Source organism: Callorhinchus milii, unplaced genomic scaffold (assembly GCF_018977255.1).
Source record: "Callorhinchus milii isolate IMCB2004 unplaced genomic scaffold, IMCB_Cmil_1.0 Scaffold23, whole genome shotgun sequence".
Taxonomy (NCBI): domain Eukaryota; kingdom Metazoa; phylum Chordata; class Chondrichthyes; order Chimaeriformes; family Callorhinchidae; genus Callorhinchus; species Callorhinchus milii.
Window position 1 is genome coordinate 2,773,480 of NW_024704764.1, and position 17,882 is coordinate 2,791,361.

General features: G+C 48.2%; 1 protein-coding gene across 1 annotated transcript; it reads left to right on the forward strand.

Moving 5' to 3' along the window:
- The first annotated feature begins 216 nt into the window (after positions 1 to 216).
- On the forward strand, positions 217 to 14,987 carry LOC103189118 (chemokine (C-C motif) receptor 7). Its single transcript, XM_042343470.1, is given in 4 exon segments — positions 217 to 240; positions 3,326 to 3,697; positions 13,721 to 14,474; positions 14,477 to 14,987. Coding segments are annotated over 2 exon segments (1,089 nt in total). The 5' UTR covers positions 217 to 240; positions 3,326 to 3,697; positions 13,721 to 13,735; the 3' UTR covers positions 14,827 to 14,987.
- Positions 14,988 to 17,882: the final 2,895 nt, after the last annotated feature.

The following is a 17,882-nucleotide window of genomic DNA, read 5'->3' on the forward strand; positions in this document are numbered from 1 at the left end:
CAAGTCTTGACGTAGGGACTTGAACCCACACAAACCTTGTGGCTTAGAGGGGGGAGAGCTACTGACGGCATCAAGCTTTACACAGGAAATCAAAACAATTGAACGTGGCTTGGAGAAGCTGCTCATCAAAAAATAATCTCATTATTTTGGGCAGTTCCTTTTTCGAGAAAGATTAGAAACCGAAACACCTATTCTCTGCCTCCAGCTGTGTAAATGGCAATGTCTCATGTACGTTCAGAGGTAACTACGTATCACCTCATGAAAATGTGGGGTGGGTTAGAGATAGTACTTAAGACTATACGTGATCGTGTAGGTGTCCGGGTAGGTTCTGTGTGTGACTTAAACAAATTGGCTGTTGAGTTTGTTTGTTCAGCATCGGTGCCTAAGCTTTCCAGTTCAACACCCCTAACTGCTGGATCTAAGGTACTCTATCTCGCTCTGTCTCACTCCCCCTCTATCTCTCTATCTCTCTCAATCTCTCTCACCTTTAAACCAAACTCTTCGACCGAGCCTATGCTTCCATCTTTTCACCCCTATCCCTCTCGCCCTCCCCTCCCCACCCCATTGGGCATCACCCACTGTAAATCGCAACCTCCCCACCGCCCCTCCCTTATATAAATATAAGATCCTTGCTTGTGAAATAGCTTCTTATCACAGGATATCACCGTGAAGTGGATTGACTGTATCTTGTCGGGAGATGCAGCAGCCATTTTGAGCACAGCAATGCCCCAGAAACAGCCGCGAATCGGTTTTATTTGGGGGGATTGTTGGCCAGGATACGGGGAGGGAGGAACTCTCTTATTATTAATGATTCTGAACGCCACGTGATTTGCATGGTTTGCAGCAACACCGAGAGACGGAGCGTGCAAGCACACACATCTGCAGCTGTGAAGCACTTTGAGACGTCTCGACGACGTGATACGGCGCTATGTCAAATGCAAGCGTTTTTATCACATTACTAACTGTAAAGTGTAGTGACTATGTATTGGTAGGTGAACGCAGCAGCCCGTTTGCCCCACAAAAGGCGGTGACGCTGGGAGAGACTCCCTTCTCTTTTCTAGTAGAATTTTCACAAAATATACAGTCAATTCACTTTACAGTGTATTCTGTGAAGCGCTTTGAGACGTCTCGAAGATAAGGCGCCGAGTAGGAACCCGGTTGTTAGTCGATTGGTTGATTACTTTTCCGGGGGTAATAATTCCTTCAAAAAAGAATAATAATAATAATAAATTGGCCACTCAATCCACAATTGTTTGCGGGACGCTGCTGTGCGCAATTGGCCGCCACGTTTCGCCCACAAAATATACAGTCAATTCGCTTCACAGTACATTCCGGGAAGTGCTTTGGGACGTCTCGAAGACGTGATAAGGCGCTGTGTCAAAATGTGACGATTATTGTTATTATTATTATTATTATTCATAACCGTCTTCACGTTGGCTCAGAGATTTGAGGTCACTTGATCTCATAGTCGTCTGATATTCTTCTTGCAAAATTAGCTCATCTTTTTATCTTTGTGTGTGGAGGTGGCAGAGTTTCAAAGACGAAGGTGATGGTAAACAGCTCAGTGATGTACGAGGCTGAGACGTTAGGCTGGTGCGTGACCACTTCCTTGCTTTCACTCTCTCTGATCTAACCTATTTTCCTGTCCTACTTTTCATCCACCTGTTCTCACTCTTCACTCTAACTCTGCAGAGATTAACCCGTACGGTCTTTCAGAGATGCGCAGGGTGTTACAGGAGCCAACCATCACCTTTCTTTCTCTCCATATGAAATGCCTCGTCACTTTTTTTTGTGTGGGGTGGGGGGAGGTTGGGGGGGGGGGGGGGTGTGGGGGTCAGCTGGGTGGGTGACCGACACCTGCGGAAACCCGTCACCATGCTAAAGAGTAGCCACGCCAAACTCAGAATAACCCGAGATGGTTATTCTCAGAGAATAGGTGTTTCTCTTACGTAATTCCGGAGAGTATTAGGTGCAGGGTGGCGAGAGCCGAGGCTCGGGGACCCCAGAGTATGCATTGGGGTACTGCTGGAGTCTAACCAGCTAAAACAAAGCTTGCCATTGAAACGAATCTCTGGCAAGCTTTCTTGCTACTTGTCCAGCTAGGACCACCCCTACCTACCCCTTAGGGCTTTGGTTTGTAGGGTTAACAGGACCTACCCCCCCAGTGACTGGTCTGCCCCTGCATGTCCTGCCAATGTCCTACCAGGTTGGCTGTGGTGCCATCAGCAGTGCCTGGAATACTGCAGACCCACCTGGCTCAGGAACCTGACTAAAGACCAGCACAGAGGGTTGGCTCGATTCTGATTTTCCGTTTGCCAAACATGTCACATTGAAGCCAGATCAGCTCCAAGGAGACACTGCTTACCTCCCCCCCACCCTCCTCCTCCAAGGAGGACAGTCACTAGTTGGTCCTTTGACAACCGACAAGTGCAGGTTTGAAGCCTCACGTCGAAATCTCTCGTCTGATTGCCCGTCGTTGGATTCACTAACTACTTGTGGTACATTGGACGTTGTTGCGTGTGAATGGGCTGCTGGGTTGTCCCACAAAATACACAGTCACCTCAATTTACAGTAAATCTTGTGAAGCGCTTTGAGACTGTTCTTCCCAATGTGAAAGGTGCCTGTGTCAAACACGTGGGTTATTATTGATTTGTTCCCCCCTCGACATTTGAGAACTCATGGATATTGAGATACCGAAAACCACAATGGGGGATAGTTCCATTCTCTCGTCATCTTCCCAGAACATCATCATAATAATAATAATTCTTGCCTTTGCTACAGTGCCTCATCGCTTCATTGAGCTCAAATGTTTCACAAGATTTTAATCACTGTGCATGATAATTGGGGGACTCAATTGGGGCTACACCAAACGCAAGGATTGTTAGATTATTATTATTTAATGGGTAAACCCGGCAGCCGATTTGCGCACAGTGGTGTCCCACAACCAGACACAAAGTGAGCGACCAATCTTATCTTGGGGTGGGGGGGGGGGGGGGTGTGGATTGTTGACCCCGAAACATGGAAAAAAATCAACCTTTTCCTTTTGCACAGGAATCTTTAACATCCACCTGCACAGCCGGACCCACCGTCTGACTGACATTTGTAGCTTCCTGCAGTTCCCAGTCAAAGTTTCCCTGTTTGGAGGGTCGCCCTGGTTTCTGTCGCTCGATGGTTTGTGGTTGAATGGACTTTTCCATAAAATCCCAAGGCAATTGACCCGATTTCCCCCACAAACAATCTCTACATCTGTCCTGTGACACCGTTCGCCCTGAGTTGGAAAAAACCTTTTTTCTTGCCCTATTGAGTTTTTGATTTTTGGTTTCAGAAAGTCACTTCCTGAATAAACGTCTACCAGCTTCGCTTCATTGGTCCACAGCTGAGGGAGTCTGTGTGGTGGTGACGAAGAGCGAGACACGCAGGGGCAGATCCAGCGAGTAGGAGGCAAAGAGTGGGAGTCAAAGAATAAGTGGGAACAGAAAGAGATAGAAGTTTAAAAAAAAGTGTGACAAAGAGAAACAGATAGACCAAACAGTCAGTCAGTCAGACAGACAGACAGAAACAGCAAGAGAGTGATTGATAGTGCGAGATAGAGAGATCAAGACCGCAGACAGGCACAAAGCTCCCAGATCCGAGAGATTGCCGAATTTGCTGGGATCGCAGACCCCGTTTCCAGGAGAAATTTAACATCGCCCCCACCGTGAGTGAACAGGTTTTTTTTTTCTTTTGTAACGTTTTCTTTAATGTCTGCGATCTCTGAAACGGTTTCCGATTCCAAACCACTGTACCATCACCTTACCCCGTCTAGGCAGCGTGCGAGGTGTGAGTGAGTGAGTGAGTGTGCGCGCGTGTGTGGGTGAGAGTGTGTCTGTGGGCACCAGTGGGCAAGTGCATGAGAGTGTGCACATGTGATTTGGTGTGCATGGGTGTGTGGCACATTAATGAGAGTGTTTGAGCACGTATGGAGGCTTAGTCTGTATGAGTGAGTTTCTGTTCGAGTCATTTATGGATGAGTTTATGTGTGAGTACCTGCTGACAGTTTCACTGGATGTTTCATTACTGAGTCTGGTTTGTGGGTCACAGGCACTGCGGTTCTGACTATTGGTTCTTTCCCGCTGCTTGTCCAGCATGGACCACCCTCCCTGCCGGAGGTTTGGCTTGCACGGTTAACGGGAGTCAAGTGGCAAGAACATGTGTCCCTCTCCAAGTCCTGCCGAAAAGTCAGAGGCTGGGCTGTGCCCGGCTCTCAGCAGCAGTGCCCTGGAGAACTGCGGACCCGACTGGCTTAGGAATCGGATAGAGAACCTCACAGAGGGTGGGCTCGATTTTGCCGTTCCGCTGGCAAGGAAGACAGCAGACTCCCCCCCCCACCCCCAAATCCTGTAGCTCAGTGGTTAGAGCACTCGCTTTGCAAGCGAGAGACCTGAGTTCAATTCCAGGCAGAGGGCGAAACCTTGGGCAAGTTTCCTTACTCCACACAGAGCCTAATAATAATCCCTCCAAAACCAAAAACAATAATAAATTGGTCATTTTCAATCTACGACTGTTTGTGGGACATTGCTGTGCGCAATTGGCTGCTGCGTTCGCCCACAAATATACAGTCAATTCACTTTACAGTGTGTTCTGTGAAGCGCTTTGGGACGTCCTCCCGACGTGAAAAGCGCTATATCAAATGCAAGGATTATTATTATTATTATTATTAAATCATTAGTTGGTCACTTTACAACTGACAACTGCAGTTTGGTCCCTCACTCGGTGGACGGCAGGTACCAGGAACTCTTCCTAGTGGACAACACAGCTCAGTGTGAAATAGGCAAGAACATTGCCACCAGCTTCCTGCCCACAACTCTATCCACTGAGCACTGGTTTCACCAGTTGGAGGTGCAGAGCTTGAGCAACAGCCGCTTACCTCTCTGCAAACCAATCAAGGTGGATTCCAAACCCCGTATGTAGAATTCATAGAATTATACAGCACAGAAAGAGCCCATTCGGCTCATCGTGTCTGCGCCGGCTCTTTCAAAAGAGCTTCCAATTCACTCCCACTCCCCCCCTCTCTCTCCCCATAGCCCTGCGAACTTGTCCTCCCCAAATAATTATCTACTTCTCTCTTAAAAGTTGTTATCGAATCGGCTTCCACCAGCCTTTCAGGCAATGTATTTCAGATCAGAACAACTCACTGTGTGAGAAAATTTCTCCTCCCCTCCCCTCTGTTTTTTTTGACAACTCTTTTCAATCGGTGCCTTTGGGTTACCGACCCACCCGCCAGCGGGAATAGTCTCTCCTTGTTCACCCTATCGAATCCCCTCATAATTTTGAAAACTTCTATTAAATCCAAGTTGTTGTTGTTGATATATTGCCTCTCCTCATTCTTCCTCTCAAAATACATCACTTCGCATTTCTCCACATTAAATGTCATCTGCCACGTGTCTGCCCGTTTTACCAGTCTGTCTGTGCCCTCTTGCAGTCTACTACTATCCTCCTCACTGTTTACTACTTTTCCAGCTTAGTATCATCTGCAAACTTGGAAATTGTACTCCCTATACCCAAGTCCAGGTCATTTATATAGATCTATGCAGCAGTGGTCCCAATACTGATCCCTGGGGGACACCATTGCACACTTCCCTCGAGTCAGAAAAACTAACGTTCACCACTACTCTTTGCTTTCTGTCTCCCATCCAGTTCTGTATCCGCTGCCACTGTCCTTTTAATACCGTGGGCTTCTATTTTGCTTACAAGTCTATGTGGCACTTTTATCAGACGCCTTTGAAAATCATCCACCCCTCTCCGTTACTTCATCAAAAAATTCTATCAGGTTTGTGAGACACGATTTGCTTTTAACAAACCTGTGTTGGTTGTTAACCCATATTTTTCGAAGTCAAAATTTATTTTGTCCCGGATTATAGTCTCTAGAAGTTTCCCCACTTCCGACGTGAGGCTGACTGGCCTGGAGTTCCCGGGTTTATCCTTCTGCCCCTTTTTGTACAGGGGAGTAATATTTGCAACCCTCCAGTCCCCTGGCACCACCCCGGTGTCCAAGGATGATTAAAAGATCGTGGCCAGAGCCTCCGTTATTTCCACCCTTACTTCCCTCAGTAACCTAGAATGCATCCGGTCCAGACCGGTTGACCTATCTGCCTTGAGCACCGATAACCTTTTTTAGTACCTCTTCTCGGTTTATTCTTATCTTGTCCAATTTCTCTCCCCTCTCCTCCGATACTGTGGCATTGGCTCTATCCTCTTCTTTTGTGAAGACAGATGCAAAGTACTCAGTCAGTACGTCAGGCGCGCCCTCTGCCTCCACAAGAAGATTTCCCCTTTGGTCCCTAATTGGACCCACCCTACCTTTGACTAACCTTTTATTCTTTATATGCTTATAAAATACCTTAGTGTTCCCTTTTACGTTACCCGCTAATCTTTTTTGATACAATCTCTTTGCATCTCTTATTTCCTTTTTAGTTCTCCTCTGTACTTTCTATACTCTGTTTGATTATCTTCTGTATTTTGAACCTGACATTTAACAAAAACCTCCTTTTTCTGTTATTTTGTCAGTCTATGTTAGGATAATTGAAGTCCCCCTTTATCACTTCTCTATTGGTTTTGCATATTTCTGAAATCTGCTGCAGATTTGCTCGTCTATCTCCTTCCTACTATTCGATGGTCTATAATATACGCCGAACAGAGTAACAGCTCCTTTTCTGTTCCTTAACTCTAACCAAATAGATTCTGTTTTGGGACTCTCCAGCACATCTGAATGTGTGTTCACAAACTCAGACTCCAGGTAATGCCTTCCAGCAGCTGTCATTCCAAGCCTCAGAAACTCCTCATCACTTTACAGTATGTTCTGTGAAGCGCTTTGAGACGTCCCGAAGACGTGATATCATAGGCAAGGATTACTATTATCAGCTATCTGACTGAACATCTGCCTTCAGTGCGGTGGGAGGACCTTTACAGGGCAGCTTGTGACATGGCTCCTTGATGCTCCAAAGGTCCAAGCCCAATGCTGTGTATAGGCTTAATCAGGATACCAGCTGCTTGAGCCAGACCCTTGTGCGAGTGAGGGTCTTTGGCGAAGAGTCATGCCCCATGGAACGCACGCACCTTGGTGCAAGGCTGTACAAGCAGATAGTACAATTAACCAGTGGACCGACCGCAGTTTAATTGAGGGACGTAAAGGAGCTGTATTTACTGCTCACGTCTCAAGTGACGCCCATTCCGATCTACCCCTGATCTAAGGTGACACTGCAGAGCAGAGCAGTGTTGGCAGACAGGCCTGTGGTTGTTTTGCACGAGTGTCTACGTTAGAGGATTTTACACAGAAACAATCACAAAAGGCCTGAAGTTGTAATGTGCAGATACATTATAGTGGAGTCCTGTTGCTCAGTGGTTAGAGTACTCGCTTTGCAAGCGAGACACCTGGGTTCAATTCCAGGCAGAGGGCGAAACCTTGGGCAAGTTTCCTTACTCCACACAGAGCCTAATAATAATCCACGACTGTTTGTGGGGACGCTGCTGTACGCAATTGGCTGCCGCGTTCGCCCACAAATATACGGTCAATTCACTTTACAGCGTATTCTGTGAAGCACTTTGAGACGTTGAGAAGATGTGAAAAGTGCTGTATCAAATGCAAGGATTATTATTATAGTATTATTATACTCTGACCCCACACCCCTCTCCCCCAACTCATATAGACCCCTGGTGACTGCTATCATTAGTGTCTGATATCTGTTTCATTTGCTGAGGTTTGTCTATATCTCTGAGGGAAACCATGGGATCGGAGCGAAAACCCACAGCACCTTTGCCTCTCAGTGTCACAATCAGCCGCCCCTCAGTCGCTGAGCAGAGCAGAGCTGAGTGACTGAGAATCTCTCACACACACACTACATACTGCGACTGGAACCCGGGCAGGACAAAAACATCGGGCAATTTTCCTTCCTCCACGCCCCTCTGTTGACCTCGCAGTATATAGGAACCCAGTGGTTAGTCGATTGGCGGATCTCTTTTCCAGGGATAATAATCCCCTTAAAAAAAAATCAATAATAATTTGGTCGCTCGATCCGCAGCTGTTTGTGGGGACACCGCGGTGCGCAATTGGCTGCCGCGTTTCGCCCACAAAAAAATACAGTCAATTCGCTTGGCAGTGTATCCTGTGAAGCGCTTTGAGACGTCTCGAACGTGATCAGGCGCCGTATCAAATGCAAAGACTATTATTGTTGTTGTTGTCATTCACACAGGGCTCCCTGTGGCTCAGCTAGTTTATCCAATCTATCTCTTCTCACCAGCAGCTATGATTATGATTATGATTATTATTATTATTATGATCTCCTCAACCTCCACGGTCTGTCCCTCAGGTTTGCAAAACCTGTGCGTGACCCAGGTGTCAGGTTTTCCTCCCCTCAGCTGTCGTTCCTATCTCACATCCAATCCCTGACCAGGTCCCCTTTCCTCCATCTCCGTCACATTGCCTGCCTCCGACCGTGCCCGTGTGCCAGCCTGGCTCAGTTGGTAGCACTCTCGCCTCTGAATCAGAAGGTTGTGGGCTCAAGCCTCGTGTTAGGACCACTTTAGTCTGAAGGCCGACACTCCAACGCAGTACTGGGGGAAGTGTTGCATCTTTGAGGTGCCGTCTTTTGGTTGAGAAGCTACACAACACACTTGCCTGTTTCAGATGCAGGTTAAAGTTCCCAGGGGGTTATTCAAAGGGAGAGGAGTTTTTCCCCATCTTCCTGGCCAGCAATGCTGCAAGTAAAATGGGTGATTCACTTTGTGGCTGTTTGTGGGACAATTGCTGCGTGCAAGTTATCTCCTGCATTCACCCACAAGATACTCGGTCACTGCGATTTGCAGTGGATCCTATGAAATGCTTTGAGGCATCCGTCTGATGGCAAAGTCGCTATGTCAAACCTGAGGATTATTTTAGTATTGATTTTATCAGTAGCTGAGACATCAGTTGTAAATGATATTATGTTTTCTCAGGACAGAACCTCAAATTCATTCCTTGTCACTGATGTTGTGCTTGAAATGAGATCCAGCCTTTCTGTACCTTTTCTTAAGCTGTGTCTCTCGACTTGTATCTGGGGTTCCTGTCCATGTCTTCCTCTTTAATTCGTGTCGTCGTGAACCTAGAGGTAAAAGTCTTAATCAGATGAATATTTATTCTAATACAGAGAATCAGACGTGACCCAAAACAGAAACCGCATCTGTTTCCTCCCTCTTCACCAAAACTTTTACTACTTCTGCACAGCTCGTTTTTGGAAACAGGAGAGCTTTTAGTTTACCTCAGTTCCCTAACTCTATCTCTCTGCCTCCCCCCTCAATTCTAGGACCGCTGCTATACTGACCGATTGCTCGTCAGACATTTAAGTCCCAGACATTCGCCCACAAATATACGGCCAATTCACTTTACAACGTGTTCTGTGAAGCGCTTTGAGACGTCGAGAAGCCGTGAAAAGCGCTATATCGAATGCAAGGATTATTATTGTTATTATTATTAAGTCTAACTTCCTTCAGTTGAATGTTGACCAGACCGAGGCTCTCCTGAACACTTTGAGACATCCTCCTGACGTGAAAGGTGCGAGATAGCTGTGCTGTGCTGGGGGGTAGCGCCGTGTTATCGGAGGTGCTGTAGACGAGACACTAAATCGAGGTGCTGTCTGGCTGTTCAGGTGGCCATCAAGGATTCCATTTTACCGTTCGTAAAAAAAAAAAAAGGGAGTTTCTCCTGGTATTCTGGCCAACCGTCTTCCAGCTAAAAATGAGTCATTGACTTTATAGTTGTTTTCGTACGACATTGTTGTGCCACAAATCGTTTGCAGAATTCACCTACAAACGCACAGTGACTCAACTTTCCAGTAAAATATTGCGAAGAGCGCTGACGTCCTCGAATTATAATTCTTGCTGGAGATGGTTTCACTCCAAAGAACGAAAGTAGCCGCGCTGAGAGACGCAGCCAAATCAAGCTCAACGCAAACCCAAGTGGTGGGGCTTTTGCAATCTTCGCAACTCGATTCGCAATTTAATCTTTTAAGCTATTTATCACACCGGAAGTTCAACGCCTCCCCAGCAAACATTACCAGAGCTTGATATACCTGTGCATCAAGCGGTGAATGCGTACATACAGCTCACGCTTACTGAAGGTACATAAGCTTTATCTGTCTGCTCAGGTGGACTTTAAAGATCCCACAGCGCAGCTCAAAAAGGCACTGGAGTTTCCCTCTCTCCCTGAAATCCTGGCCAACAATCCTCCCCCCTCTCCCTCCTCACCCCGATAAAATTAGCTGTTTGGGACACTACATTGTGCAAATTAGCTGCCGCTTTCACCTGCAAATGCACAGTCACTGCACTCTACAGTTCTGTGAAGGGCTTTAAGACGGTTTTGACAACGTAATAAGGCGCTCCATCAAAATTCAAGGATTATTATCATTGCCTTCATTTGTCGTTCTGATACACAAGAGTGTTAATTGCAGACCCTCTGATGCGATTCAGAAGGAAATGCTTTATTTATTTATAATAATGACAATCCTCACATTAGAGACGGTGCCTTCCGCATCGGCAGGAAGTCTCGAAATGCTTCAGGTCCTGAATCCGCTTCAAAGAGTATTTTGTCACCGTGTGTCTTGTAGGTCAACGCGACAGCCATTTGGCACACAACACGGGCCCCATAAATAGCGGCGAAACGAGTGACCAATTTTATCTGGCGGATTGTTGGCTGCAACGCCGGGAGAAACCCCCTTCTATTTTTGGGTCGTGCCGTGATTTGGTTGCCTCTGTCTCGGCGCAGTTAGTCTTATCCTTTTGAGTGAAACTCACTCCAGTGCTGGACGGTGAAACGAGAGAACATTAGAATCTGCGCTTGGCCCATCATTGGCCACGCGTGGCTGATCTAACCCCACTCTCCACCTCGCTCCCCTCACAACTGGAAAGGCTGAACAGGCTGGGACTCTTTTCTCTTGAAAACAGGAGGGTGAGGGGTGAGCTGATGGAGATCGTTAAAATGAGGAAGGCTTTGATAAGGGAAGATGTTTCCAATCGTGGGGTAGACCAACACCAGGGGCCATCGATATAAATCAGTCACAAGTAGGTCAAATAGGGAAGTTAGAAGAAGAGTAGGGGGGAGGTGGAACACGCTACCACAAGGGGTTGTTGAGTCAAATAGCATAGATGTGTTTAAGGGAACGATAGATGGGTACATGAGGGAGAAAGAAATGGAAGGTTCTGCTTGAAGGCTTAGTTGAGGAAGATTCGAAGCCTTCGCACCATTTCAGAGTTAAGCATTTGTATGTGTATTTGTGGGCGAATGCAGCAGTCAACTCGCACACATTCAGCCTCCCACAAACAGCAATAAAGTGCGGGACTGATTTTATTTGGGATTAATCCGGGACACCGGAAGAAACTCCCTTCTCTTTTCGAGTAGCCTCTTGGGCCTCTTTAACGTCCATCTGAACAGACTCGGGCGGAAGTCTGGTTTAACACCTCTGAACGATGGCACCTCCAACAGCGCAGCGACGGTGCTGGAGTTTCAGCCCTCGACAAAGTCTCAATGCGGGACTTTTTGAACCCACAAACTTTTTTAATCCTTTCAAGAAGGATCTACTTTAATCCTGTTTTAAAAAAAAAAGGATCGATCGCTGCCTGATCGTCAGTAGAATTCCACCTTTCAAGCAGCTTCTCTGTAAAGAACTTGCAACCTCCTCTTTAATTCGATCTTGTCATTGTCTTAAATGTTTGCCGCGTTAAAGATTATCTATCGCTGTTCGCGCTCAGAACCTGTACCTTCGCGTAACCTCTAATATTCTAAAACCATGCAACATTAATAATAATAATCCCTCCAAAAAACCAAAAACAATAATAAATTGGTCATTTTCAATCTATGACTATTTGTGGGACATTGCTGTGCGCAATTGGCTGCCGCGTTCGCCCACAAATATACAGTCAATTCACTTTACAGTGTGTTCTGTGAAGCGCTTTGGGACGTCCTCCCGACGTGAAAAGCGCTATATCAAATGCAAGGATTATTATTATTATTATTATTATAACATTATGTGCGCGTCCCACCAGACGACACGAACGTGTTCGACTTCGCGGCTGCGTGTGGGACACGCACAAATCGGACGCTGCGTCGCTCGACAGACGCACGGTCACTACACCTCAGGGCTGCCGTCAAACACAGTCCAAGCGATTAGACCAGTTGTGTGTGTGGGGGGGGGGGGGGGAGGAGAAAACAGTTGAAATATTGCTCATTGTGCTGTAATAAGGCGATTGTAACAGGAGATTGCATATTTTAAGCTGTTTCATTGTGTTCAGTCCCCGCTCACACTTTGTGGGTGGAAAGTCTCTCTCACAGAACCTCAGATAGAGAGAAGACGAAAAGCCCCCTTTCCCTCCACTCCGCCTCTCCCCCCCCAGAAACTCGACTAAGTGTCTAATAGAAACCAATCCCTGAGATCACTCACACTCTGCGCCCGTCAGATTGAAAGCGAGAGTCTGTCTGAGCAGCTGCTGGTTTCATGAGAATATCTTAAAGTGTGCTCTCTCTGCTCTTGTCCTCTCCTCTCCCCCTCCTCTCTCCCCCGACACCCCCCCCCCTCCTCGTGCTTCCAGGCATGTTGGGCTCTCAATTGCTGCACGTTCTCTCAGCCTGGCTCTCGACTCTCGAGTCAGAAGGTTTTTTTTTTAAACCCGTTTGGACTCACTAGGCTGACAGCGCAGCGCAGCGCAGTCGCAGGTTGCTGGGGTGGGAAGCACCGGGCTGTCGGGGGTGTCGTCCCTCAGGTGGACCTTGAGGTTCACGCATGACATCTCCTCTCTCATCCAATACAAAAATCCCGTTTGCAAAACGCCCTCCACGTCAGGAGGACATCCCGAGGCGCTGAACAGTCAGGGATTTAGGACCTGAGCGGGGTGGGGGGTCTTCATTTTACCCCCCCACCCCGCCTTTTCAGACCAGACTGAGCCTGTACAATAATCTTGATTAATCCTGATAACCCTTATCAATAAAACCCTATTCCTTCTCAATGAACCACTATCCCTTATCTACAATTACAATTACCTGGTGTGATAGAGCATAGATCAGGACATTCGACCCAACCGATCCAATGTCGGGGTTTATACCCCAAACTAGTCCCCACCCTTCCTAATCCCCTCTCCTATACGCCGCCATTCCCTTATCCCTTGTGTCCGCATCGAGTTTCTTAAATGTTTCTTGCAAGTGGAAACAGCCTATTAAAGTCCACCTCATTGAATTAATTCCTAACCTTAAACACTTTGATCAGGGCCCCTATGTCAGGATAGCTACAGCTGTGCCCAGGTATCGAGGAAGGAAGGTAAAAGGAGAGCGCGACTGAGAGAAGGAGAAAGATGTGCCTCAGATTACTGAGGTGTCTGAGAACGTTGAGGAGTGTTTAAGAAAGGGAAGTGAGAAACGTTGACTAATAAGTGACCAAAAGTTATTCAATGGACGTTGGATCCATTCACGTCTTCGAGACTGAGGTGGAGAGATATTTGTTGGGTCGGGGTATTAAGGGATACGGGGCAAGGGCGGGTAATTGGACTTGAGGTATTAGATCAGCCATGACCTTATAGAATGGTGGAGGGGCTGAATGGCCTCCTCCTGTTTCTACGTTTTTTATCTAAATTCCGCGTGAATTCGCTTCTCCTCTGCTCTGTGACCTGCCATTGCTTGTGAGACCACGCGCGGTGACCGAGCTCTCGACTCCTTCGTCCTCAGGCCTCCGACGTGACCATGACGGAGCTACTGGGGTTCGAGTTCACCACCGAGGATTACAACGACGTGGGAACGTTTGACCCGAATGTGGACTACCGTGACTTTGTCTCGCAGTGTGAGATGCAGGAGGTGAGGTCTTTCCGGGAGAGCTTCTTGCCCGTCATGTACGCGGTGATCTGCGTGCTGGGCGTCCTGGGGAATGGGCTGGTGGTCCTCACCTTCATCTACTTCAAGCGGCTCAAGACCATGACCGATATCTACCTGTTGAACCTGGCACTAGCGGACCTCCTCTTCCTCTTCACTCTCCCCTTCTGGGCCGTGTCCGTGGTCAAGCAGTGGATCTTCGGCCAGCCCATGTGCAGGACTGTGTGCGTGCTGTACAAGTTGAGCTTCTTCAGCGGCATGTTACTGCTCATGTGCATCAGCATCGACAGGTACTTCTCCATTGTCCGGGCCGCCTCCGCCCACCGCCACCGTTCCAGAGCCGTCTATTACAGCAAGATCATCTCCGGCGGCGTCTGGATCTTGGCCTTCATCCTGTCTATGCCCGAGCTGCTCTACAGCGAAGAGATACAGAGGGGAGGCATCTTGGTTTGTAAGCTGAGGTCCAACAACAACACCATGATGTTCACCACGAGTGCCCAGTTGGCCATGGGCTTCTTCATCCCCTTCCTGGTCATGATCTTCTGCTACTCCGTCATTGTCAAGACCCTGCTGATCTCCAGGAGCTTCGAGAAGAACAAAGCCATCAAGGTCATCTTTCGGTGGTGGTGGTCTTCATACTCTTCCAGCTTCCCTACAACAGCGTCATGCTCCTGGACACCATCAGCAGCATCAAAGCCAACATCACCAACTGCGACGTCAACAAGCGGCTGAACATGGCCCTGGATGTGACCAAGAGTTTGGCCTACGTGCGCTGCTGCCTGAACCCCTTCCTCTATGCCTTCATCGGGGTCAAGTTCCGCAAGGACCTCCTCAGGCTGCTCAAGGGGATGGGCTGCCTCAGCTCACAGAGGCTTCTGGCTTACATCAACGTCAAGTCCAGTCTCTCCAGCAAGCGAGGCTCCATCGCTACCGACACAGACAGCACCACCACCTACTCGCCCTGACCACACAGTCACTTTACACACAAGGTTTCATCAGCCGTCTGTCTTCAACAGCCTCGCAGCGCAGACACTGAACCTTTGGACTTTGGGGCAGAGCCTCGTTCGCTGAGGGAAGTGCAACAAGACTGATTCTGCCTTTTTTTTATTCCCCTGCTTTTAACCCTCGTCTCATTCACTCATTCACTCGCTCGCTCGCTCCCTCCCTCCCTCCCTCCCTCGCTCACTCACTCACTCACTCACTCACTCACTCACTCACTCACTCACTCACTCACTCACGCACTCACTCACTCACTCACTCACTCACTCACTCACTCACGCACCCTCCACACTCACCGCCCACTGACCGCACAACACTCTCTCTCCCCAACCTTCGATCACAACAAACCAACTCACAAAACCCGCACCAGTTCTGCTCTCACAGCCATATGTGCGTCGGAGACTTTACTCCGCCTGACACTGGCCTCCGGGTCAGAAAGGTTGTGGGTTCAAGCCTGGCTTGAGGACTTGAGTTCATATCTCGGCTGACAACTCCAGTGCGGTGCTGGGGGAGCACTGCGCTGTCAGAGGTGCCGATTCATCTGCCAGTTCCCAAAAGAGGAGTTTCTCCTGGTGTTTTGGCCAACAATTCCCCCCCAAATAGAATTGTTCATTCATTTCGCGGCCGTTTGTCAGACATTGCTGTGTGCAAATTGGCTGCCGCGTTCGCCCACAAATATACAGTCAATTCACTTTACAGTGCGTTCTGTGAAGCGCTTTGGGACGTCCTCCCGACGTGAAAAGCGCTATATCAAATGCAAGGAATATTATTATTATTATTATTATTGTTCATTCATTTCGCGGCCGTTTGTCAGACATTGCTGTGTGCAAATTGGCTGCCGCGTTAATAAGAATAAGAATAATACTAGTGTTTCCTACAAAATACACAGTCACTACACTTTGTAGTATATCCTGTGAAATGCAAGAGGCTTCTTGCCTCTGGAAGATATGATCTGGGCAGTTTGGCTGCTGGCGTCTCTTTTGAATGTAAGAAATCGGCTGAGATTTAAAGCTAATCAGGGAGAGAGAGTCAGACAGACGGAGAGCGAGAGCGAGAGAGACAAAGACGGAGAGAGATAGAGAGAGCGAGAGCGAGAGAGAGCGAGAGAGAGCGAGCGAACGAGGCGCTGAGAGAATAAGCTTTTAAAAATTCAAGTTAAAATCTTTGCACTCTTTAATTAATCGTTTCTCATTTTAGTAATTCCGCTTTGTGTTGGTTCAGATCCTGAGATCTGGGAACGTCTAAGCCAGAAATGTCGGCATCTGGGAATGCCCCCCCCCCCACCCCCCACCCCACCCCCCCCCCACCCCGGATCTGGGATTGCACTCGTGTTGCTTTGCTTTGCCGCCATAAGGCCGGCGTTCCGAAGGATTCCGTTTCCCAGAATAGGTTTCTCTCAGACGCTCGTGAGAAATCACAGAACAGAAAGTGACTGACATTGAAACCCGGGGGTGGGGGTAATTTGGAGGGTGTTTTTATTCTCTGTGTGAGTGTGAGTGCGCGCGAGTACGTGCCCGCGCGCGTGTTTGTCTGTGTGGTTGTGTGTCTGCGAGTTGCGTCTGAGTGCGAGAGTGCGTCTGTGGGTGTGTGTCTGTGTGTGTGTGTGTGTGTTTGTGTGAGTGTCTTGAGTGTGAGAGTGAGTCTGTATGTGTGCGTGTGTGTGAGTGTGAGAGTAAGTCTTTGTGTGTCTGTGTAAGTATGTGTGTGTGTGTGTGTATCCCTCACACAGGTAGTGTTGATGGGCGGAGTACAACACCTAAGCCCTGGTCTATTCTCCCTCGCAAACCTTCCAGTAGGTCCCAACACCCCGGTCTGAGACCGGTGATTGTGTGTTTGGGGGAAACGGAGATGGTGAGGAGGTCATTCTCTATTCAAAATAAATGTTTTTAATCGAATAAAATCCTTTATGACCGAAAACTGTCCGGGGCGAGTAAGGTGTGAGGTTTGCCGCTCGCTGTATCTCACGATCAAACGTTACTTAGAACCTCGTTCACACCCCAAAGGAGCAACTGACAGACCTCCGCTTGCAGGTTTCTCTGCAGCTCACCACACCTCAGCGCTGAACTCAGGCAGCAACGGAGATAAAAGGCAAACAGGTGCAACGTGAGCCCAGTCACTGATCCTGGACCTCGTTATTAACAGCCCTCAGCGTTCCTGGGCACTCGCGCTCCCTGTCCAGGGATGACCTGCCGGTAATTACACAAACAGAGGATGGATAAGGACTGTTATACAACAACAACAGCTTGCATTTACATCACACCCTTCACTCTGGGGGCTATATATGACCCTGCCCATCAACACTCGCTGTCCCTGACAATTACACACACATGCGCGCACCCTTGACAAATGTTTTGATGAAATTAAAATGGACTGTTGCTGTCGAGGTTCTTGTCTCGATGTAGTCTTAAACCGAGGTGTGTGTGTACAAGTGTGTAAGTGTACAAGTGCACAAGTGTGTAAGTGTATAAATCTGTAGATATAGTATAAAGGAAGAGTTTGTGAATGGTTTTCTCGCACTGCTAATGGAATATTTGTAACATGGTGACAGAATATAAATTGTTGAGACGGTGGACCGAGGTTTGAGGGGTGGCAGTGGGGTGGGGGGCGATGGGGGATGTGAGGGGGGGGTTCGGAGCAGGTGTCCACAACAACAACAACAACACATTGCATTTGTATACCGTCTTTCATTCATGTCAGGAGGACGTCCCAAGGCGCCGAACAGTCAAGGATTTATGTCCGGGGTCTGATAAAGTCCTGAGTCGCTGCTGGTGAATATCCCATGTAATACCCCATCCATCTGAACCTGCACTTTAGACTCCCTACGCTGCCATTTCAGGAACTGACTGACGTCCGCCAATACCAGGGACGAGAGGTCGTTGATCTGCCCGTGAATGTCTCCCGCTGGGTGCCCTGGCGAGGCACAGCCCTCCTGCCGGCCCCTCGCACCCTCTGCCCCACCATCGGAGGTCGCGCTTTCAGCCCCTACGCCAGTCTGAGAACCTTCCTCTTCGACCGTGCTCAC